The sequence below is a fragment of the Aythya ferina genome, assembly GCF_964211825.1.
Source record: "Aythya ferina genome assembly, chromosome: 17".
NCBI classification, from domain to species: Eukaryota; Metazoa; Chordata; class Aves; order Anseriformes; family Anatidae; genus Aythya; species Aythya ferina.
In genome coordinates, this window is record NC_140316.1 from 3167778 (window position 1) to 3191606 (window position 23829).

The 23829-nt window shown below is 46.2% G+C and overlaps 1 protein-coding gene across 1 annotated transcript in view; it reads left to right on the top strand.

Moving 5' to 3' along the window:
- Positions 1–23829, top strand: part of ULK1 (unc-51 like autophagy activating kinase 1) — an 80500-nt gene that overhangs the window by 10207 nt on the left and 46464 nt on the right. The window contains exons 4-9 of the mRNA XM_084491671.1: positions 5499–5531; positions 6250–6286; positions 11050–11223; positions 12692–12765; positions 15771–15872; positions 23701–23759. Coding sequence (XP_084347797.1) covers positions 5499–5531; positions 6250–6286; positions 11050–11223; positions 12692–12765; positions 15771–15872; positions 23701–23759 — 479 coding nt within the window. The remainder of the gene's footprint in view (positions 1–5498; positions 5532–6249; positions 6287–11049; positions 11224–12691; positions 12766–15770; positions 15873–23700; positions 23760–23829) is intronic.

Genomic DNA, 23829 nt, shown 5'->3' on the forward strand with positions numbered 1-23829 from the left:
AGCGAACTGTCCTGAAACGTGCTTTTTTGTCTGGCCTTACAGCTTCGTCTGGGTGTAAGAAGCACTTTGTGACGCCGTGTCTATGCAGAGAAGAGATTGTATTGTGGCAAACGAGTACTTCTTTTCTTTCTTCATCCGAATTAATTGTCTCCTGAGTAAAGAACTGTTTGAAGTGTTCCTGAGTTCTTTATCAGCAAGGTTCAGAGGGAGTGAAGAGAAGGAGCAGGGCAAGGGAACAGAAGCACAATAGGCTCTGAGATGTTTTTCTTTGTGTGAGGTCGAGAGCCACATGAATATCTGGCTATTTGCTTTAGATCTGTTCTGCTAAGGGTGAAGGCTGGTAGGTGCTGCCACAATTCCTACTAATGTTACTATTGTCTTTTATCTTGCTTCCGTTCAGATCGTTGCGTCAAGAGATAATCCTTGCATAGCATGAAAGTTTTCCTCTTCAGAGGTTAACCTGCTCGAGCCAAGCTCTGGGCCAGAGTGAAATAACCCCGAGAGGCATTACTGCTCGGAAACGTGCTTCTGAGAACAGCAGGTTCTGTCCCCAAGCCCAGCCGGCTTGGGAGCCACGATGTTAGCTAAAGGCTTTTCCAGGTGGTTCCTGTGAAGCAAGGTTTGTTTGCTACAGCTGGTGTGCATAACCCAGTGCCCCTTTCAGAAGAGGGATGAACAGAAAATAGAGATCGTATGTCGAAAGGGCACCAGCTCCGTGAGATCCCGCTGGCGGGGCAGGAGGACGCAGCGTGCCTCGGTGCTGAGGGTCTGCTGCAGCAAGCAGGGGAAGTGGCATTAAAAAACAAACAAACAGAAAAACCTCAAAGCAGTAGAGCTTAGCTTTCAGTTGGTGTCACCTTTATCTTCCATTGCCAGGTTGGACTCCGGGCTTCATGTTGTGCTTCTGTTGGGTGGCACAGTCGGTGAGGCCTGGCCGTGCTCACGCAGGTCTCTGTGGCAATTATCTTCCCTTAGCAGCTGCTGCGGGCGCTGCTTGGGCTGTCAGGCAGCACATGGGGATCTTCCTGGGGGTGCAGGACAGGAATCTCACCGGGGGAGGCTAAGGAAACGCGCAGCCGTGTGCTTCTCTGCAGGAGAGGAACAAGAACAGCTCTGAGCACTTGAGTCCCCACACCTCTGCCGAGCAGCCGTGCCAGCCAAGCGGTGTGCAGCAGCAGGGCAGGGCGGTGCTCATCTGAGTCCTCCTCCTGCTCCCCCAGCTCTCCTAGAGATGAGTTAGGTGAGGTGGGAGCTGCTTTTTGCCAAGTTCATACCCCAGCATCTGTTACAATGTTGGTCCCACACGGATGGGTGGAAATACAGCAGTGCTGCGAGGGTTGTGGAGCGCTGTGTAATTAAACGCTTTTCCTTCCTGAGCATCTTTCTAAATCTGGTAGCAGGCTAGGTGCTGGGGCAGAGTGCAGGGGAGGATTGCTCTGAGGAAGTTTCCTCTCGTGGACTTTTTAAGCTGTGGTAGGAGGATGACTAACTGCGGGTACACCCAGATGTTTCCCTTTGGACACACCTAAACACAGGCTTTCCAAGAAGAGGATCATGCCACCTTCCAGTATGGGCGGAGAGAACGCTTTGGAGACAGGACTGCTGCGTCGTAACACCCCTAACCCCATCCCTCAGTGCCTCAGTGAGGGATTTTAACAGTGCTGTCCTGGGGTGATCGCTGCTGTGTTCCTGAATGAAGTTCTTCTTTTTCCTCCATCAGCAGATGTGTTACTTGTAGGCAGTAGAGCCTGTTGCCTGTTTTTACACTCAATTAAGTTGTAATGAAGCGCTGAGGCCTCTGCTGTACGAGCTGCGAGTCAGGCAGCGATCCAGACTGATTAATTATCAGCTTGATGCCTCTGGCAGAGGCCGTCGTTGCTGCTGTAGAGCACAGTCAGGGTTCTGCTGCTGTGTCGTGATGAGAGGAGTCAGGGGGTCGCCTCTGCGCCGCTCCCTGCGCAGTGGCAGGGCTGGCCTGGGCTGCAGGGGCTGCCACGTGCGGGTGGGAGTCCAGAACAGATCGTCTGCAGCGCTTCTTGGACATAAGCCTCTGCAGAAATACAGCAAATCGTAATGTTGTTCTTCTTTCTGATGTGGGAACGGGTGGGTCGGGCATCTCGTTTCTTTAGGGAGACGGCTGGCCTGCAAAGTTTGGCTCGGTGTATTTTTCCTTGGTCTGTTCATTAACAAATAGTAAGGCCTGTGGAAGGATTAAAAAAAGTAAAAAACTAGTTTCTGCTGCTCAGTTGGTATGGGAGAAGTCAGTCAGCCCATTTGAAAAACCAGAAGTCTCTTTAGATGTCTGTTTCCTTTGTAGCCACAGTAAGCTATTGGCTGAAGGCTTTTTCCAAACAGGAGTTTGTTTCAGAGGCCCTTCCTTAAATAAATGTTTAGTTTGGTGGTAAAATTCCTACTGCTCTACCTGGGAGGTGAGCCCCGAAATGCGAAGGTGGGCTCCAGCAGGGTGCTCACTGGTGCCAGCAGCTACTGGACTGTAGGGGTTGACAGTCATGGCAAAATACTGCTGCCAAACAACCCCCTGAAATAAATGCATCTGGTGTTGGAGTTGGGTCTGGGCACCAGTTCTGTTTTGCAGTGGTACCTGCTGCTCGTGAATTTACACAGAGCCCTGGCGAATGCCACGCTTCCAGTTCTCCCTTGCAGGCATTTTTCCAAATTACAGGAAGGCGATTTCAGTTCCGCCAGCACAGGGGGTACTGAAGACAAGTTTGGTGAGGCCTGTGTTAACCTTAATCAGCGGAGAAGGGTTCCTGATGCGATGAGGATGGCAGAGGGTGCCGCTGCCAGCGGGGGGCTGGGGGAGCCACCTTTTCCTCCAGCTGCCATCAGGCGCTGCCCCTGGTTCTTGGCCCTGGGCTGGGCAGATGCAGGCAGCAGGCAGCAGGGTGGCTTTGTTGCTAGGGCAGTCGGGCAGAGAATCTCCCCTGCCTGCCTGGGTCCTTATTTAACCCCGTCACTGTGCACATTACTGCCAAAAATCAATGACTTGCTTTATGATGTGTGTTTGCAGAGTCTTTAAATAACGTACAGAGGAAAAACAACCAAGCTACACAGTGTACATTAGCTCTTAGCTAATAACTGAGAAGTTATTACTAATATCTTTTGGATTTAGCTTGTCTAAGCTAAACTTCCTCCTCATTTTCTATACAGGCAACAACATATTAGTGCCCTGCTGGCACTGTACATATTAATGGGTTATTGGTATTGAGCTGCTGTGACTCCAGCACGTTCAGCAAGACTTGGCTCTGCAAAATGGCAGTGGCAGAGGTGAACTCGGTGCAGGCTGCAAGCACTGCTTTAGAAACTTCCTCCGTGCCTGGAAGCTGCCCTGTGCCCAGCTCCGTGGCCTGCAGGCACAGCCGAGGGGCTGCAGCCATGTGTGGGGCCGCGTGTCCCTGCCGCGTGTGTGCGAGCGGGGCTGCGGCACTAGGAGATGGGGCAGGACTGGGCACCGGTCGCTGCATCTGAAGCACGTGTGGGAGGAGATAACACGTGCTGCCTTTAAGTGGAGCCATGGGAAAGTAAGGCCTAGTTAAAGCAGTGCTTACCACGGGTGAAAATACAACAAATGCACTCTTGAAGCATCCCAGGGAACTGTTTTTTGGACAAACGAGGAGACCTTCAAAATTTCAGCTGGTGAGAGCAGCTGTGAGAGCAGGGAGCACCAGCCTTGGCTCTGGTGAGCCCGTCCTGCTGGGGGAGCTGTGGGAGATGAGGCAGTGGGGCTGCAAGTGCTCACATGCATCTCCTGGGGGATGGTGGCTGCGGACAGCTGTGCCTGGTGCCTTTCATGGGGCAAGGACTTTGTCTCCCTGCCCTCTGCACTCTTCCAGCCAGCCTGCTAGCATCTGTGTCCCATGCCGTGAGGTCAGGAGAACTGCAGGAGAGGTGATGGGAGGCAGGCAGAGCTCCAGGCACTTGCAGAGGTGGGTTTGGTCCGGGTAGTCCGGCGTGCAGAGCAAGATGAAAGGAGCTGAGAGCAGGCAGTGAAGGCTGCCGGAAAACTGAAATGCTGGAAGGATGGTGTGGGGCTCTTTGAAATTGTAGTGGGGCTGTGAAGGGGAATCAGGCAGGCAGGTGTCTAAACAGCCTGTAAGTAAAGGCATGCTGCCCTGCAGCTATGGAAATGCAGCGAAGTCTTTTGCTCCACCATTGCCTTCAGTGCTTCTCTGCAGCCAGGTAACTGCTGCCTGCTCCTGGCCGGGACTTGGCCTTGCATTTAGGAAGGGCTTTTAGCATACGAGCTTCTTTGTAGTGGATCTGCTCCTCTCTTGCTTGGGTTCAAGAGGATTTAGATGCTCTTGGTCTACCTGGGGCTGAAACATCTGTCTGTTTGCACATCTGCTCTCTGCTGCTGGTTAGGCAGCTCTGCTAAGGCAGCGTGCTGCTCACAGCCCCTGGAGCTCCTGCTGCTGGGTGCTGTGGGCTTGGGGGGCTCTTCTCTGCAGTAGGGTGTGCCTGTAGAGTATGCCACCCAGCACGTGCTTCCAGTGCCCAGGGAGCCAGGGGAGATGATGAGCTAGGGCTGAGGATAACTTTCAGGACTGGAAGAAACACCACAGCACAGTAACACATTTGGGAAGACAAGCATTTGGTCTGAACTTCGTCAGTATCGACCACATAATAATGCAGAAAGCTTCAGCTACCACTACTAGCAGGCTCCTAACTTCATTGGTGCTCTGTTAACGCGTGTGTAGGAACTGGTTGGCTGGTGTTACGTTTTTGACCTGTGTCAATGCTGTCAGATGGACAGTTGTGCTGTGTGCTGTGGGTTGTACGTGAGACCTAAAATGACAGCCTGAGCACCCCTCAGCCAGTTAAGCATTGACTTCCCACTGCGTAATGTTATTCGAATGGAGCAAGGGCCCAGCTGTGCATGGTTCCTCAGAAACGTCCTCAGAAATATCTTAGTCGTATCCCTGTGGCATAGCCAAACATTCTGAGCTCGAAGGCAGCTGAGATCTTTCTCTCTTTTTTTTCTTTCCCTCCATGAAATCCAAGGTGGACGGAGCTCTTAAGCACCTCTCATCCGTGGGGGTTGAAATGCAGGTCCCAAAGTTGCATTGCTCTTATCATTTCATTCAGACTAGAGCCGCTCATGCAGAATAGCTGCTGTAAAGGGCAGTGTTAAATGTGGAAACGATTAAGACTCTAAGATAATAACGTACCAGCATCTGCAGTGTGTTCTGCTGGTAATCCCAAGAGCCAGAAAGGAACACGAAGATCTAAGCCACAATATAGCAGATTTGCTCTGTTAAACAGGTGCACATTGAGAAAGGAATAGTGCACTTAAATTGGTATGAGATACCCTATTCTTAAAAAGTAAGTGGCGCTCCAGGAATTGATCTGTAAGGAAGTTCATTCCCTCTCTTAAGCCTGTCTTGTAGAGAAGAGTTCAACTGTTTAAAAAGGAATACAGCAGTTGTAATGTGTGTGAAATATTTTGATGCATAAACCTTTGTTTTCTCTTTCCCCAGGAGATGGCAAATTCTGTCTACTTGGTTATGGAGGTGAGTGTCTATCGTTTTTTCAACTTTTTTCATCTTTAACTTGGATTAAGCAGACCAGTTCATTAGACAAGAAGTGTTTTCTGCTCAGTCTCACCTGCAATGCTTTTGCTAATCTAATATGCAGCTGCATACCTTTGAGAACTGGAACAGTGTGGATGAAGATAGCAGTGGGATTTCTTTATATTGCTGCTGTTAGAAGGTCATGCTGGCAGAGGTTTAATCAGTTGGATGCCTTACCTCAAGGGTCGAATGAGCATTACGGGATAGTATCTGCTTCAAAGATTCATGGAAAGAACATTTTATTCACACAGTATAGCTGCAAAGATTTTTGTATGTTTTCTTTCTTCTGCAGTCTTTGCTCTGAGGTCTGTTGACCTTTCCTTAGTGATGTGGAACATAATGTAGGGAATTTCAGTTTTCAGCTATGGCTGCTCCCAGATTTTCCTTAGTCAGCTTCCTGGTGGTCTTCAAGCGGTGACCTTTCTGCTCTCTTGGTTTTGTCTTTCTCTCTGTGCATGCACAAGGATGTACACATGTAGGGCGAATATGCCAGAAGAGGAAGCTATTGGAATAGCTTTTTTTCTGCCAGTTTCTGAATGTATATTCTGATGTGATTGTTTTTAAATACTGTGATAAGCTTGCAGTGCTAGTGAAGTTCACTGAAGTTTTTAGTCCTTAATTTGCTTTGCATTAACTGAGCTTTCTGTTCTGCTTCCAGTACTGCAATGGTGGTGACCTGGCAGACTACCTTCACAGTAAGTAGAACAGCATGGAAAGTATCCTCGGTATTTGTAAGGAATCACTGATGGTTCTCACTCCTTAAAGTTGCTGGGGCTTGACATCATCCTTTAATCTCACTTCCTAATGTGGCTCTGCATCATGGTTAAACAAAGTTTGGTTTTACTGTTAGAATTTAAAGTTAGTCAGCTGGATAATACTTCGGGCTGCTTATTTGAGGGATGTAATGCCTGGAAATGGCAAAAAATGAAGGATTAAAAGCTAAATTTAAATTTGCCCTACAGCTAGTGTTGAGATCCCTACTTTTGACGAGTGCTTTTGATGATAAGCTTTCTTTTAGGATGAAATTATCTTGGAAAATTCAGATTTCTTCCAGGATATTTCTCTAGTATACATGAGGCACATCTTTATTGAGAGGTTATGGTGCTGCTACAGTTATTTTGATAATCGCATGCTTATATTTCATTGCAACATCTACTTTTCCACTGGCTTCTCTGACATTTTTCCTGGTAGTTCCTGTAGCACTTAAACAAGCAGCACATGCAAATCCACTGCTTCTGATTGAATGAGATGCTTGTAAGCTTCCCAATCCATTCTGCCCTCTAATTACAAGCATTAGGCAATATGGTAATCCTGTGTTGAATCAAAAGGCACTCTAATTCCCCTTGTCTTCATAACTGGACGACGTGCATACGTGCACGTTTCAGTGCAGTGAGCGTTTGTGTTGGATTAAACTGTTGGTCAACCCCACCTCTGATACAAGCTGAGGTTGTATGTGTTCTGCTGAGCAAAGCTTCTGTGGTGGTGGTGTTTTTTAATCATTTCTCTTCTGATAGATCTCTGGGGATGTTGCTGTCGTTTAAAGCCCATCACAGGGTATGTTTCGAGCTTACAGTGGCAGATCTCTGCGATGTATGGTAGAGCTGTAGGAAGCATTCCAGAAGTCACTGTTTTTACTACAGGAGTAACTAAAATTTTGTAGCTTGTGACAGGAGATCAGAGCAGGTTCATCTACGATTTCTTTAAATTCTGTGAATTGGCATTGACACAGGCTGTTATGGGTGGTCACGTTAGTCTCCTGGTGTAAATAGAAGGGCCTCTGCAGGAGTCGTGCTGGCCATGTTCTGTGCACATGGCCTTGGGGGGGTTGCAAGACAGGCCCAAATAAATCAGCCTGGCCTTTCAGACTTCAGCATGATTTGGATTGGACGCGTGTTAAAGAGATGCTTGTGCACCTGTGGGTAAGAGGAGAAGTTATTTTTCCTAAATAACTTTTCCAAAATGGTGTTGTCATTCAACATCAGCGAGCATGCTCCAGTCTGTTACCCTTGGATCAGCTGTCAGGGCGTGTTTACTGCGCTTTCCCAGGCAGCCTCTGGGCTCATTGAACATTTGCTACATCTCTCCACAGTGCTGACCAAAAGCCACCTTTTGAGGTGATTTCATCCTTTTCCTATGCCTCAAGAGCTACCAGGCAGGCAGGCCTCGTGCTGACCCGCAGTAAATGTTTGTTCTGATCTCCTGACCTGTTCCCAAGGCAGCACACTGAGGGCCTCCTCACTCAAGTGGAGCCCATGAAAATAAACAGAGGGGATATTATTACTTCTCAGTAATGGCAAAGGGAGGCTTGTGAAACAGTGATCTCTGCAAGAATGTGTTGCTGACCACAGGCCTCCATGGAGAGGCCTGGACTTCAGTGCAGCCTCAGTGTTTTGCCAGTTCTCTGGGGAAGATGAGAGAGTGACCTTTTTTTTTGCAGGGACAGAAGTACAAGTTTCCTGTTTGGGATGTCATGGAGACAGTGAGTTGTCTCATTTGCCACATCTGTTTGGTGACGTCTAAATCAAATGAGTCTTCTGTATGTTCTCCATCTGCTGATGGTGGCCGGTCTGAAGACCGTTTGCAGACCGATGTGTAACTTCCTGGTTTTGGTAATCATCCTGTTTGGAGCATGCTAATGCTGCTTTTCCTGATTTTTGTAGAACAAGACAACTTGATCTGATATTAAACCTGCTAGCCTGAAGTAAATGAAAGGTGTTAGTAGGAAGCATGTGTCAAAATGAGCTACAGGCAGTACACAGAAAAATCCAGGTGCTGCAAACTGTGAAGGGAACAGGAGTCCGACCCTTAGCTCTTCTGTTGTGGGGTTTTGAATCCCTGAGCTTGATAGTACAGGTGACATTAATTTTTGCCCTACTCTTCATAGACTTCAGGAGTCTCTGAAAGTGACAGTTGCATTTATTTCTCTGTCCTTCAGTTAGAGATTGCTGCTGTCATTTGGTAGACTGATGGGCTGAGTATGAGAGATAAGGACTCTTGTTTTTCTCTGTGATGTGTCTGTTAATGAAGTGAAGTAAAAGGGTATGCCCCTGTGCTCCCGGTGTAACCGCCTGTCCCTCTTCTGTTATTGAGGGCATCTTCTCAATTTCACAGTCCTCCCTTGCCATGCTACTGTGATTCCTGAGATGTAATGCTGCCAGAGGACCCGGCAGCCCTCTGCCTAATTTTTCTATGCTGCATTGTGGTAACTTCACTGTGCCACCGCAGACTGACTGGAGGAATCTCTCTACAGGCTAAAGACAGGAGCATAGATGCTCAGTGTGTTAGGAACACAACACCTTTGAAAGGTTAAAAGCTTCAAGTGTGAAGTGGAAAAAGCTGAAATTGGTAGCTTAGAGGCACTATATTCCTCAGGGGAATGGGTTCTCTGGTTTCAGCTATAATGATTTAAATATATACATATATATATATATATATTTTTTTTTTTTTACCCCAGTTTGAAAGGTTAGGGAGGCTTAACTGGTTTGAGGGAATGGCAGCTAGTGTGGTGTTCATCTTATTGCCACCACACTATATAAAAGGGAGGGTAACGCCTTGAAGATGTGGCATGCTGCTGGAACTGCAGGTCAAGACAAGGCTCTACAGAAAACAGCTCTGCGAGAGGCGAGCCGTATTTAGCCAGGAGTTCCTAATTGCCTGCTGGCTTAATAACGCTAAGAGCCACCAAGTTCCAAGCCTTGTTTCTTGTTTGGGGGAAGATGAGACAGCCTCTCCTTCCTGGGGCCTGAGCTGAATTGAGAAAAACTTGTTGGAGCTCTTGCTGTTTTGCAGAAGGATGGGGTTTTAGCTGTTCACAAATAGGTGTCCCAGTCCACCTGGGGAAAGCTTTGTTAAAGAGGAGGAAGTAGAGTGGGTTTTTTGTTGTTTTTTCTTTTTTTTCTTTTTTTTTTTCCCCAGAAGATGTAAGTAAGTTTGGTAGGTCTGCATCTAAGCTGCCTCTTATATCTTTAAGATCTCTTCACAGAATCGCCCCCTCTTGCAGAGCAGCCTTTTGAATTCCAGCCGAGTGCCAGTCCATGAGGAAAAAGGCCCAGCAAGGGGAGAGAAACTCTATAGACATGTGCACTTGTGTCACGTGTACGCATCCAGGAGCGGCTGATGGCCGTGGTGACATTTTAGCTCTGCTTGTGCCTCTTCCTAGAACAGCGGGGTTTGGGAGCGGTGGGAGTTTATTTTCTATTCTAAATGCTGTTTAACTTATCTGTTTCCCATGCGCATATTTCAAAAGTTAGATTTTTAATTTCCTGTGTTGTGTTAAAGCTGCCTGCAACCTCATCTGTGTTTTCATAAGGATTCCTCCCTTCTAGCTGATGAGGCAGAGTAGCATTTTGAAGTTCCTGCCAGCTTGTTTTGAGGTTTTACTAGAGAACAGCTGGAAAAATACTAATGAAGTCCCGAGTAATTTACCGGGCCTTCTACAAAAGAAATGATTAAGTTCAAGTGGAACGGTGCTTTCTTTAAGCCTGCCTTATTCAGCGACTGATAAGGAAGCAGGCTGGTAGCGCTGCTGGTCCTGTGGTCTGTTCAGCAGGCTGCTCCGAGCTTTGACAAGTTTCATGTGTGCAGTTCTTAAAATAACAGAAGCTAATGTTGCACCAGTCTGATTAGAAGGTCCAGATGAACATTATTTTAATCCCTTCAGTGTTATTTATTTCTCACACCACAGTTCTTGGGAAGCCCTTAGCTAAGGAGAGTAAGTTCAGTGCTTCCGTATGACCAGAATTTGATTATTAATTTTTAAAAAATATTTCTTTATAAAAAAGACCTCACAGGGGACATTTGGTAGGGGGATTTTTGCTAGGTATTGGACTGCTTTTCATCCTAACACTGGATTTGGATTAGAGTTATGGTTGGGTCTAGTGAGTGCTGATGCACAAGGATTAGGCCTGGACTTGGCTTCAGATCCCTGGTGGCCATGTACCCGAATCTGCCAGCCTTTTCCATGCCCAGCCTGAGCCATAATGGTTGCTGCAGACACAAATCCTAATCCTAATGGTGTCTCCAGGTTTAGACATAGTCTTCTCGATAAAGCTGTAATGTCTGATGGCTGTTGACCATAGCTCAGAGGTGACCCTCTCACTCATCAGGTTGCAGGCTGTGTCTGGCTGGATGCTTAAAGCAAGCTGGCAGCTCTTGCTGAGGGAAGTCCTAAACCTCATCAAATGTCACTTTTGGACACAGCTGATAACCCAAATTCAGCACTTGCCACTGACCTGAGTTCACTATTAGACTCTCAGGGCTGAAAACAGCCCTGGTCACAGCATAAGCTGGGAATGCAAAAGCTCTCTCTTAATGCCAGCACTAAGCATTCAGAAATAATGCGTGGAGGAAAAAAAAAGCCAAATTATTGCTAATTGCTCTGGAGAAACTACCCCCTGGGCTCTTTGGAGAACTAGCATTGTAATTCTTTCATCTGTGGTTATTTTTCCCTCCTCCCTAGCTATGCGGACGCTTAGTGAAGACACCATCAGGCTCTTTCTTCAGCAGATAGCAGGTGCCATGAAAATGCTGCACAGCAAAGGCATCATCCATCGGGATCTGAAACCACAGAATATCCTCCTTTCCTACGCTGGAGGCAGGAAATCAAATCCCAACAACATACGCATAAAGATTGGTAAGACCCTGTTACAAGTGTCACTCTAACAGCTCTCAGGAGACCTTGGTAACAGATAAGTGGCAAGCCTCAATTTCTTTTGGGAACTGTCTAGAAGAAAATTTCTCTGCTTCTTAATATGCCCTAATGTTTTTCCACTTCCTCACTTAATTCCTCTGCAAGACATAACCGAGTTCAGCTAACTTCAGTGGGCCTCCAAGCAGTAGGAACAAGAGCTTTCTGCTCTGCCAAGACATGGGCTAATATAAAATAAATTGGTCAGGCTTTGCTCCATTTCCAAGCAGAATGGTGCCTCCCTTTGTAAAAACAAATACTAACCTGCCCTAATTGGCTTGCAGTCTCTAGGCTTACCAAGAAAGGAGCTGCTGCAGTGGCTTTTCTATTTGGCTTTTAGTAGAACCGAGGATAAATACTAAGTGGTGTCTTAAGTCCTAAAAGTAGCTCTTCTACTGTCTGGCTTCAGAGCATAAAGGAAGTCAGGCACATCACAAAGCAGATGTTTCTACAGTCTGAATTAGAGGTAGGCTTCTCAGCTGCATCTCTAAGAAAGTTACTTTTTTGTGAAGTGTAGAATTATCTGGAAGGTGGCAGTAAGCTATTTGGGAGATGCAGATGCAGGCGGGAGGGCTGTGGGCACAGCACACCACCAGGGCACTGCTGCTCTTCGGTGTGATGTGCCCTGCAACCCCTCCTTCCCACCTCCCTGAGAGATACATGGTCCAGGGAATAGCTAGCTAGATCAATCAGTGGCAGATGACAGTATAAACAGCTGTGCCAAATCATCTCCTTGCTTGAAATATCTACTAACCTTGAAAGAACCTCCAAGTATCATATGATCAGATGCTGAGTAACCTGCAGATGTAACTCGTATTTGTATTCCTAGCCCTTGGCTTTTCCAGCTACCAGGTGATCTAATGGCTCAGCTTTCTCCCTTCATCCTGGAGTTAGCGCTGCTGAAACTTCTGAAGGAATAGAGCAAGACTGTGTTTCATTAGGGCTTTCCTACAAATGTGGGTGGTGGCAAGTAGTGGTTTCTCTTGGATGCCTGCTGCACTGCACTCCTTTTCAGTGGAGGGGAACTGTGAGTTCCCCAGATTAAAAGTTGGGATGGCAGCAGATGAATTGGCTGGTAGAACTGGCACGCTCTCTCTGAAGTCAAGAAGATTCCAGCAGCTGACATTTTGGAACGCAAGCAAACAGAGACAGAAAGAAGTGTCTGATCTCTCAAAATGAATGGGAGTTCATTCTTCTAAATACTGTGCGCAGTTTGGTTTCCTGTGTTCTAGTGTCTCCGTTACAAGTCAGTAATGAGCACACGGATGTTACTGCTCAGGGAGAGAGCTGTCGAAGTCTTGTGATTTGTGTGGGGTACATGACCTGCTGTGAAGGGCTCAGGGGAACTTAGGAAGGTGCAGGCTCTCTAGAGCTCATGTCTGACCTTGGCCCACCTCTCTGTTTCTCTTTGTAGCTGACTTTGGATTTGCCCGATACCTGCAGAATAATATGATGGCAGCGACTTTATGTGGTTCACCAATGTACATGGTAAGTGTGTTTTGCTGACACGTTTTTGTGTATTGGTCTTGCTTCTTTGTTCGCCTCCCACTCCCAGAGGCAAGGCTTTGTGTTTCATTAATCGTCCCCCAAAAAGTGAAATTTTAATGACGTGTTAGAAAACAGCTATTACACAGCTATTGCTTCAGAGTTCTAGCTGCGGGTAATGTCAGGCAACAGGTGCATGTGTTGCCATCTAACTTTCAGGTGAGCTGTTGATAAATAGAACTGAACAGAGTATTAATTGCTCTCTGCTCCCAGAAACAGTACTACCAGAGCATTTACCACTGAAGGTGCAGAGAAATGAAATGTATTTTCTCTGCTGCCGGTGAAGCAACAGAGTGAGGGCCAGGACGGTATTCCACACACCTGACTATATTGGCAGTGTTGTTTCCTTGTTGAAGAACCTCAATAAATCACTGCTTTGGCAGGACTTTTTGAGACCGTTTCCACAAGCCTACGGTCACCTCGAGCCTTTCAGTTGTTTTTGCTAAGGCCAGAATATCAGGAGCAAGGTCCTTGTTAAACAGCAGTTTTGTAAACTCTCCAACTATTTTTAGCTGTTTGGTCTTGCAAAATCCTTTCAGGCCTACGGACTGTTCAGGCACAGATATTGCCTTCTTGCTAACTTACTGCTGCTAAGTGTATTTTGTACTCGGGAAATGGGTGTAAATGTAAAGGCCACTTGCTTCTTGTTCTGTGCACTGCCACTCCCTGTTCTCCACCCTCTGCATGCTGATTCTTTCAGCAAACCAGCTACTTCAGAGATGACTTCTTAGCCTGAGAACCAGATGTGTTTCAAAAAACAAACTGATCCCTTTCCCTTCCTTTGAACTTCCTCGTCTGTGACTGGGATGTGAGGACGTAGTCTCTTGTTTGTTTTCATGGAAGCAATCAGGATCTCAGTGTCTCAGTAAGCCAATGAAATTAAAAATGACAAAGCCAGGACAGGAATAAAAATGTCAAAACCAGCCATGTAATAGTCCCTGGGGGTGGGTGTCTGAGCTCAAAGTAAAAAAAAAGTTTATGTGGATCAGTTTAGGCTGAAATTTTTACAAGTGCCCTGAGGACAGTAGGCACTTGGAATCAGAATCATAGAACAGCCTGGGACGGAAGGGGCCTTCATGATTATCTACTTCCAACTCCCTGCTGTGGGCAGGGACACCTCCCACCAGACCAGGTAGCTCCAAGCCCCATCCAGCCTGGCTTTGAGCACTGGCAGGGATGGGGCAGCCACAGCTTCTTGGGGCAACTTGTTCTAGTGCCTCACCACCATCACAGCGAAGAACTTCTTCCAAATATCTGATCTAAACCTACCCCTTTTTAGTTTAAAACCATTATTCCTTGTCCTATCACTACATTTCCCTGACAATGAGTCCCTCCCCAGCTTTCCTGATTTTCCTTGATTGTCAATATGTTCTAATACCTTTAAGTTTTGTCTGTACCTTTAGGTCAAACAGTTAAGCTGGACTGTGCTACGATGCACAGGGGTAGCATGTTCCACAGTACAAACTCAAGCAAAACAGACTTCCTCTCTTTCCCTTTTTTGAAGCCTGATGTTTATTTGAACTATGCTATATGTGAAGATGATGTCATTTTTTTCCCTCCTATGAGAGTTTCCGGAATTGTCTGTTTTTGTGATACTTTTCTTTCAGAGTCTCTTATGAAAGTAAATCAAAACACCCAGCTTGATGTGTTTTTTCTTTGTTTTTGCCTGAAAGAAGCTACGAATGACCTTTTGCTGTTTTATCTTTTTAATTTAAATGACTCTGGACATTACAGGGAATCTCAGTGTTTCGTATTTTTCTCTGTTTACTGATAGGTTTGAGGGAAATTCGTGCAGGGAGGGTGAAGGTGGTCTTTAGGGGATGCTTTGAAGTCTGTCCCTGTTGCTATTATGGATCTTGTGCATTAGCACTGAAAACGTACAGAAGGCAAGCCCTTATTCCCTGTTTTAGCTCCTAGCCCGTTGCTGCTGTTTTCATGTTGCTCTCTTACAAAGAAAGGCACGTAACCAACACCACAGTGAGCTTTGTGGCTCAGTCCTGATACAATCCATGTCACATGTGACTTGAAACCTTCTGTAGTTCTCATCCTCTAGCTTTCTTTGGCTTTGTTTGGTGTCATTCCTGCTTCATTTGGCGACAGCAGCTTGGTCTGTTCCTGACTTCTCTGCTGCCATTTTTTTCTGTTACATGCAGCCTTTGCTCCTAACAGCTAAAAATTGATCCCGTTCCATGCTGGCAGCACTGTGATGAAATCTGTCGTTACAAATGTGTGGGATTAGCCAGCCTGCCCTTCTGCCCCTCCTCCAGCACTGCTCCCCAGGCAGGCTGCGTGCTGAACCACGGGGCCTTGCGGGCTCACTCTGCCTCCAGCCTCTGGAGCAAGCCAGGGAGGGAGCAGCCGAGGGTGTGAGACTGGAAACCGGAGGCTGAGGCACAGCAGGGCTCAAGCTGTTGGACTGCAATGCCCAGGTCTGCCTTTGAACCCAAACTGTGGCTTTGGCAGCAGGCTCTGGAGCATACTTAATATACTGTCATCTTGGGCTAAATGAGGGAAATACACAAGTGCTGCTGATCAGGGCAGAGGCTGGAGCTTACCTGTGTGGTTTGAGCCTTTGCTTTTCTTGATCATTTATCTGTTCCTTGCTTTGCTTTAGATCTCTGTGATTTCAAGGAGCTGCCTTCTCAGTACAGGTTGATTCAGCAGAATATGGTATGCTCAAGAAGAGAAAGTACTGCGCTTACCTAAAGTAGGCATAACAGCATAGGGTGTTCTTCTGTCTGCCTGAACAAAAGCTTCTGCTTCCCCAGCTTAACGAGGGAATTGGCCTTGTCGAGGTAGTTAGCCTTGTTGGGAGCAAATCTTTTGTGGTTATTGGAAATCCAAGTCAGGGGTTTTTAAAACTTATCAGTGACTTGTGTTTCTTTCCTGCAGCTGCCAAAAATAGCCTGCATCTTTTATAAAACAAACTTCTGTTCTCTCCCAAAAAGGCACCTGAAGTCATCATGTCTCAACACTACGATGCCAAAGCTGACCTGTGGAGTATTGGAACCATCATTTATCAGTGTCTGACCGGAAAGGCTCCTTTTCAGGTGAGTAGCTTCGATTTCATGTTTCTGAATTAGTAGTAGTAGTATAGATGACATCTACTTCAGAGTAAGTGGATTTAAAAAAAAAAAAACAAAACAAATTCCAATAGAGCCAGCCTTATACAGGTCTGCCTGCCCAGCACGTTGACAATGTGGTGCCTCACACGTTTTAATGCTGGAAGTGGTACTAGAGGATGACTCTCCTCTCCTCTGGGCTGTATCTCAGTAAAATGCGTTTTGTGGTTACAAATCCTTAGGGAAGGTCACTTATTCAGGAAGACTGTCATGGATCAGTTAAGCAGTAATATTTCCAGGCAGATTTTTAATAAAGAAAGAGGTGGCAGAGGAGAACACTTCATATTTGCAACTATGCTCACTGTGTAATTTGTGATTATAATTCTGATGGATGTAAGGACAACAAGGAAGACTAATTGCAAGTTAATGTTAGGGATGATTTGGTGGTAACTGGTGTATTGCAGCTAAATCAACTTTGTCTTTAGAGCAGCTAAGTAGGATCTTATCAACAGGATCTTATCTGTCATCTCACAGCAACCCCTTCCAGCCTGAAATGTTTGTTCATCAAGTCCAAACCCCTCTAAATATAACACAGTCCAGTAGAACTCCACCCTGTAATTTATGCCATAACTCCTGACTGAGCTAGAGCATATATTTTTGTGAAAGGCATTCTCTGATTTTAAACTTCCAAATAATGGAGAACTCATTGCAACCTTGTGCAAGTTGCTTCAGGATTACTTCACGTACTTCTAATCTTAAGTATAGCTGGAATGAATCTAAACTCAGTGCATTTTTCTTGTTCCTAATCGTTAGCGAGCCACAGAGTACGCTGCCTGTTACTTTTTTTTCTTCCATGCTGAATGAGATTTGCAGACTCCTCCTTACAACCACTATTTTAAAGTACTGTACTTGTCAGGTTTTTTTTCCTTTCTGACTTGCAGCAGAGCAGAGACTCAAGTTCCTGATAATTCTTTGCTGCTTTAATATTTGAGCTCTTTAGAGCTCATCTCTGTCTAATCCACGGAAAAAAAAACAAACCACAAATTTGTATGCTGATGTGAGTTCCAGTTCGTGCCAGCTCTGCAGGTTTAGATCATTTAGGGCAAAAAAAAAAAAAATCTGCAGGATTTTCTGAGCTTTAGTTCTATAGCTCTTTACAATTTCATATGAGACCTTGAATATTTATGCAGTTAAATCATCAGGAAGAATAAAATGAATTCTGAATCTGTTGCAGGAAACAGTGGGCAAATACAGAAGTAAAGTAATGGTATGTTTTGGTTTTGTCTCAGTGTGAAGAACCTTTTTTTCCTTCAGGGTAATTTTTTCCCTGTTGCTATGAGAATCTTCCATTCCAGTGCTTTATATTCTACCCACCAGCTTGATCTGTATTTAGCGCAAGACTTCATTTCCTTTCCATGTTTCTTTTTTATAAACACCCCTACAAAAGTACATGGAAACTCCTGAATGGGTCCCACTTGCTGGCTGCATGCACTTGTTATTAGTGTTGGTATCTTTGTTTGAGAGGAGAAAATGACTGTTAGGATAAAAGAAAATATTTGTGCAGTAAGAAAAAATGTGGGTGTGGAGAAAGCAAGCTTTGACTACATGCATAGGAGAGCTTTTCACTGATTTGGCCTTGTAACTTGGTCCTTTTTAGTCTCTGAAGGCCCCTTAATATTGAATTCATTTAAATGATGTAGTTATCACTAACATGGTGACTTCCACAAGTGTTTTTCACTGAAGTTTTTTCACTTAATATCTCACGCAACCTTCGCGCATCTGATTGCTTTGCAAAGAGTTAGGTGGCTTTTCTTACTGGTCACTGAAGCATGTTGCAGAAATGTGCTTCTAAAAACATTTGTTTTTATAGCAAGCATTTTTCAAGAGAATTAAATTAAATACCAGGCAGCTTCATTCAGCTTCTCAGCCAAGGTTTTGGGCAGGAAGATGGTCAGAATAACTTCGGCCTCCTGCCTGTATCTGTGTCCTCAGGCTCATACAGAGGTGAGGCAGTCCTATGATGCTTGTGTCCCTTTGGTTGAGCCATGGCAGTCCCCTGCCTCACAGTGGGCAATAGAGGGGCACTTGGGCTCCTGCCCAGCAGGTTCTGATCCTTGCTTTGTGCTTGCCTGAATGGGGAACTTCTTTCTTTCCCATATACGTCTGGCATCTGTTGGTCTAGGAGTCATTTGTTTCCCTATATTCCCTGCCACCCCCACCTCCCCTTCTTCTTTTGGCATTTGTATTTTGAAACAAAATGCCCAGCCCCATTTGTTACTGCAGTAGCAGCTGTGGATTTGTTTGATCAGGGAGAAAGAAAAGCTCAACCCAGATGGTTCTCTGTGCTCCATCTATTTGTTTTGACTGTGTGTGTGTCACAAACTGCCTTCTCCCAGCTGTAAGTTTCAGGTGAACGAAGCCTGTCTAGGGCAGATGTTGGAAAGCTAGTTAAAGGTTAACAAGCTTTATTTCGTTGTTGGCATGACTGTGTTGTAAGAATTTGCTGACAGGCACTGAGCAGGTGAGAAGCTATTGCTTACAGGGCTGGGGAGAGGAGAGTAGCGGACAGAGGTGATGCACCTGTGGCCAGAGGTGCTGGGGACACCGTGCTTTTGGAGGGGATGTCTAGAAACGGATGGAGAGAGAACAGGCTCATTCTGCATAGTGCCAGCAGCGCAGCCAGTTGTGAGCAGCCAGGAGCTGGGTTTCTCGTGTTAACCTCTTCAGGCTAAATCCTCACGGTGTGTTCCTTCCCAGACAGCACCTGACCTCTGTCTGGCTGAGATTCCCATGGGAATCTGGAGCACAGCATGAAACGTGCTGCGTTTGGGCTCTCTGGCTGTTCGCTGTGTGAGCCAATGTTACTTCGGGAGAGTGCAAACCAAAAGGTTTACACTCCAGTGTTATCTGTAGCAAGGAGGAATTAGTTGCCTAAAAATAAATAGGCTTCAGGGGGCTGGGTTAGATGAAGAAAAGATCAAATGTGTGGAAAGGCTGAGGCAGCTGTCAATCCAAAAAGTGCCTGTAAATCTAGACAGAGATAAGTGAGTGCATGTGTATGTGTGTGTGTTTTCGAGCTGTCTCAAAGTTAATTTTAACTGTAGCTGGGTCACCCAAGGCAACTTCCCAGAGTCATTCTTGTCCCTTTCTTGCCACCTTGCCTGCAGACAAGAAACTGCTATGCTCAGATGTGAACAGCTGCTAGGATGGCTGGTGAAGCTGTCGTAAGGAGCTTTTCGTATTAAACATGCCCATAAACAAAACAGTGAGGCTGCCATAGGGATGAGATTAACAGGATTCATAATCCCTATAAACAGATTTGCTGAGCGCTGTATTAATGTGGAATTGTTAATTTGCCTTGCCTAATAAGTGGTCTGCACTTGCAATTCTTCGTTGCCGTCACTGAGGACAGGACTGGAACAGGGTTTCCAGGTCTTGCAGACCAGCACTGAGAAATGCCTCGAGTACAGCAGCCCTCTCTTGTGCTTAGCTGAGACAAAAAGATGGGGACCCAGTGCCCACCATGGGGAGGCGGAGGCTGCGTAGACAGGTGACAACTAGAAACAAAACTGGAGACAGGTAGGGGAGAAAAAAATCACACAAGGTCAAAAATAATTTCCAAAAGCTATCTTGTCCTTGTAGATGATGATTGAAATGTGATTAGTTAAATGACTCAAGTCTTTTTTGGGGAGGTGGAAGAATAGCACTGATGCCCTGATGGGTCCCACTGTGTGACCCTTCTGAAAACTGGGCAGCTATCGGTAAGGAGATGCACAGACACACGTACACGTGTCAGGGCTGTACCTGGCAGTGGCACCGAGTCCATTCAGACACCCAGTCCTGACAGGGAACGTGAAACCTGGCTGTCTCCTGGTTGAGCCTTTGTAAGCAACTCCTCGCTGCTTTGTGGCCAGGGAGCAGGAGCTGTAACACAAGTTGCTGGTCTGTCTGGCAGCTCTGAGCCAGTCAACCTGTGTGTGGATGTTCTCATCCCAGCTAGCTGGTAGATAGACACTTCATCTCTAAGCCTGGTGTACCAAGTCCCCTGCTTTATTTCTGAATTAAATCCTCTGGTGTAAGTACTGAGATTACGTGGCACTTAAAAAAATAAAAAGAAATACCGTGTTGTAAAATGGGCTCTGAGGAAAACTGGAGGAGGAGGATTTTATACCCAGAATTGGAACTCCAGGTTTACTTGCTAGGCCTGTGTTCCCAAAGCTGCTCCTCTGGAAGCAGCTCCCTGTGTCCAAGCAGACAGGTATTCCTTGCTGAGCTTAAAAGTGGCACTGGACTGCTGTGCTAAGATTTGACAAAGCGATCAACTACTTCTTGTAGTAAGAGCCATCATCTTTTTGCCTTGTGCCTGTGGACCAGATCCTGTTCTCTCAGGAACTGAGAGAAAAACCTCCATGGACAGCTAAAGAAAAGAGAGATTTTTTTTTTCTGCTGCTTGTCCTTTCAGGTTCCTCTGGATGCTTGCCACTTAGCTCTGGGAGTCTTAAAACACCCAGTGTAGCTCTGCATGAGGAAGAGGTATTTGCAGCAGGTTTTCAAGCTGTTCCTCAGAACTGTTGAGCTGGAGGCATTATTACTCATTTCTTTTTAATGTATCTGAATTGCATCTCTGCACCCTCAAATCCCCAGGAATCTGCAGGAAAGGCTTCAGAGAGGAGAGCAGGTACCATCACATGTGCTGTGAGGTGTTGACCAGACAGTGCTGCTCCCTGGGGGTGTGACTGCCTCTGCCCCCTCTGACTGAGCACTGTGCAGCTCCAGCTTTTCCCCAAGCACAACAAGCCCAGTGCTGAGCGCTTTTGGAAACCCCAGTGCTTTTTTGGGTGCAATTCGCTCGCAGGCAGCCAGCACCGGGCGGGATTTGGCAGGGCTGTGCTGAATGCCTTTGCTGGCTAAACATGTTTCCATTGCTGCTCAGGACAAAGTACCAGAGGGGCAGGATTGGATTTGTCTGATTGTCTTATATATAGAAAGGGCAGACAAAAACAGACCCAGTTACACCAAAGCAGCTGCTCCATAGTAACGTGAGAGGGGGAGCAAGGGTATGAGTTGGCCTGCTGGTGTGTCTCCTATTTGTAGGGAAACTAAAACTGAACTGCCCGTTCTGTATCCCGGTTTCTGGCAGGTGGGTGCTGCCCTACGGGGCAGCAGCTGGCTCGGCGTACCTTGAATGGTGCAGTTGGTAGGCACCTGAAATGTTTGCTTGCTTTTTTCTGATGGTTTTCTTGGACAGGGTGTGTATCTACCAGGAAGGTAGATTTCATATTGAGTCCTTCAATCCTAGAGGAAGGAATTCAAGTGGTGTTTTTAGTGTCTTACAAGCGTCTCAGTGTTCAGAGAGGCACTACGCTATCGCAGGATTATCAGAGAAGCACGGCACTATTGTAGGAAGAACTGGGCAAAGTGGCTGAGGCGCTCTGTGAAGTGGTCAGTGCTCTGTGAAGTGGCTGCCAACAGTGGGCTCGTTGCTGGGAGCCTGCTGCTGCCAGCAGGGCTGCGTGGCTCGCTTCATGGTTGCAGTTCTGTGAAGGTGCCGCTGGTTTCTCCAAAGTCCCGGTGATCCACAGGCGTCTGTGCAGGGTGCTCACTAAAAGGACTGTGCTCCCCAGCAGACAGCCACCTGTGTCAGGCCCGGCCTTGAGCTCTGGGCTGCTGGGGACAAGCCCCAGGGAGAAAGCACGGTGTGGGGGCAGAGAGGCCTGGTGGCGTGGGTACGATCCTGGCAGAACAAGTGCAGATTGTACTGAGAAAGTAGAATGGGGAGAAAGAACATCCCTAAATGGGTCTCTCTTTTAATTTGTACAAAGAAGAGAGGAGCTTAATTGAGGATTTTGTTTCCACCCAAGCTAGTGCTTAGAAACCCTTTGTAATGAACTGGGCTTTGCATATGTGCTGCTTTTAATATACTTCATCTTTATTGCCAGGAAAATTTCTGACAAAACACTGTTTGAAATAGATCAGAGCCTCATTGTATTTGTGAAACAATTGAGTTGTTGCGACAGGAAATGAACAGAGACAACAGCCAAGGCTTGTATCTCTCTGATGTGAGCAGACACTTAGCTTCCCTGCAGTGGAGTTCTGTTCCTCCTTGTACGCCGTGTGTCAGGCATATTTTTCATTACGCAGTGTTGTGGCCAAGCCAGTTGGTGCAGTGTGTACACTCGCCTCGTTAAAGTTTGCCAAATATTAAGAATCTAATTACAGGGCAAAATCTGCAAGGGGAAAGGTGTAAAATGGAATTTTACTGAACCAAATCAAATTGAACAGCGGTGACTGGAAAGCTGATGCAGACTGGCATCTACATAACAACATGCTGTGCTGAACAACATCCATTTCATGGCTTCTGAAAACGGTGCTTTTGTGTCTCCTGTTTGGGTCCCTGCTGTGTCTGTGAACAGCAGAGGATAGGTTATTGCAGAGAGAACTAGGAAACCTTTATTTCCTTCTGTTAGGAATCCAGTAGCTCTGTTTGTGCAAGGATCTGGGTGGGTGGGAGGGTGTGTGTAAACAGCAGAGCCCATTATGGTCTTACTGATAACAAAGCTGCAAGGCTTGGGTTGCTAACACTATGTGAGAAGTGCTGTCCTGATCAGTAGTACACCAGTCTTACTGATACTAGCAGCTACCTCTTGGTTTCTCTGAGTTCAGTACTGAGCTTTCTCAGCTGTTCTTAACTTCATGTTCATCTTTAGTCAGAGGGAGTAGGTGATGTTGAAACAGCATCTTATGTGGCTGCTCTTCCAGCCGTGCCGTGTTGGTGGTATTGTGATGGCCATCTGCAGATTGGCTTGTCTGATTTGCCACTTTAAGCATCTTAATCGACCTTAAATGCTTCTAATTTAGACATGGAAGTAGGTGGAAGGCTGGAGGGTTTTCTGTCTGCAACACCAGGAGAGCTGCCTGTTGCCTCCTGGTTCACACTTTCCTAAGCATTCTGCTGCACCAGTAATTGGTTGCACACAAACCTTTCTGATCTTCCTTCCCTGTTTATATTTACCTTGTCTGTGTCATGCTACCCAGCCTGCTCTCTCTTTAATAAAGAGATATTGCCTGAGCAGAAAAGCTAATACACTAGGGTTAATTGACTGGCATGCATTTGTTGATTGTATAAAAACAAATGGAGAAATTATGTTAGGAGACTTGTCTGTGCTTCTATACTTATTTTTAACTTCAGCTGTAAAGCTCTAGTTGTGACGAGCCCTTTTTTGTTTTTAATCCCATCTCTCAAAATTTAAAATCTTGTCAACATCCCCCCCAGTTATGTTACTACAGAAATAGGAGCTGTGGCTTGAGACCTTCTGGCTTCCTAGGATTAAAGGAGAAAACTAATTCAGTTGCTGGTTCCCCGTGTTCCTGGTTTCTTCATAGATTCCTTGCCCATCAGCAGGCTCCCTGCACTCTTGTAAATACCCTGCAGCAGTAATCCCTGTTCTCAGCAGGAGCTGCCATTCATCATTTGGGACTCCTCACGTCTGCAATTATTTCACCTCTTGGGTGAGGCTATTAGGCCAGCTCAGACCTGAGCATCAGAGCCCACTGAAACAAAGCTCAGGGCTCAGAACGGCAGCGCAGGGCAGAACCAGGTCAGGGACAAAAAGGCAGGAGGCTGAAATAAGGTATTTTCACTCTGCCACAGTGCTGGCTTTTTAGACTAAAGCAAGCTGCAGGTTCTCATTGTCTCTGTTGGTTCAGCGATTGAAAAGTGCCTCTCTGCTCTTCAGAGTAACTGTGAAACAGAAATGCTAATCCCCTTCCTTTATTGCCAACTGCTTCATGCAATATTTTTATTTTTCCCCTACAGGCCAGCAGCCCACAGGATCTTCGTCTCTTCTATGAGAAAAACAAGATGCTGATGCCGAAGTAAGCATTCTTCCAGTGTTCATGTTTGTATGCACTTGTTTACTGTCTTTACACCTATCCCCAGTGCTTC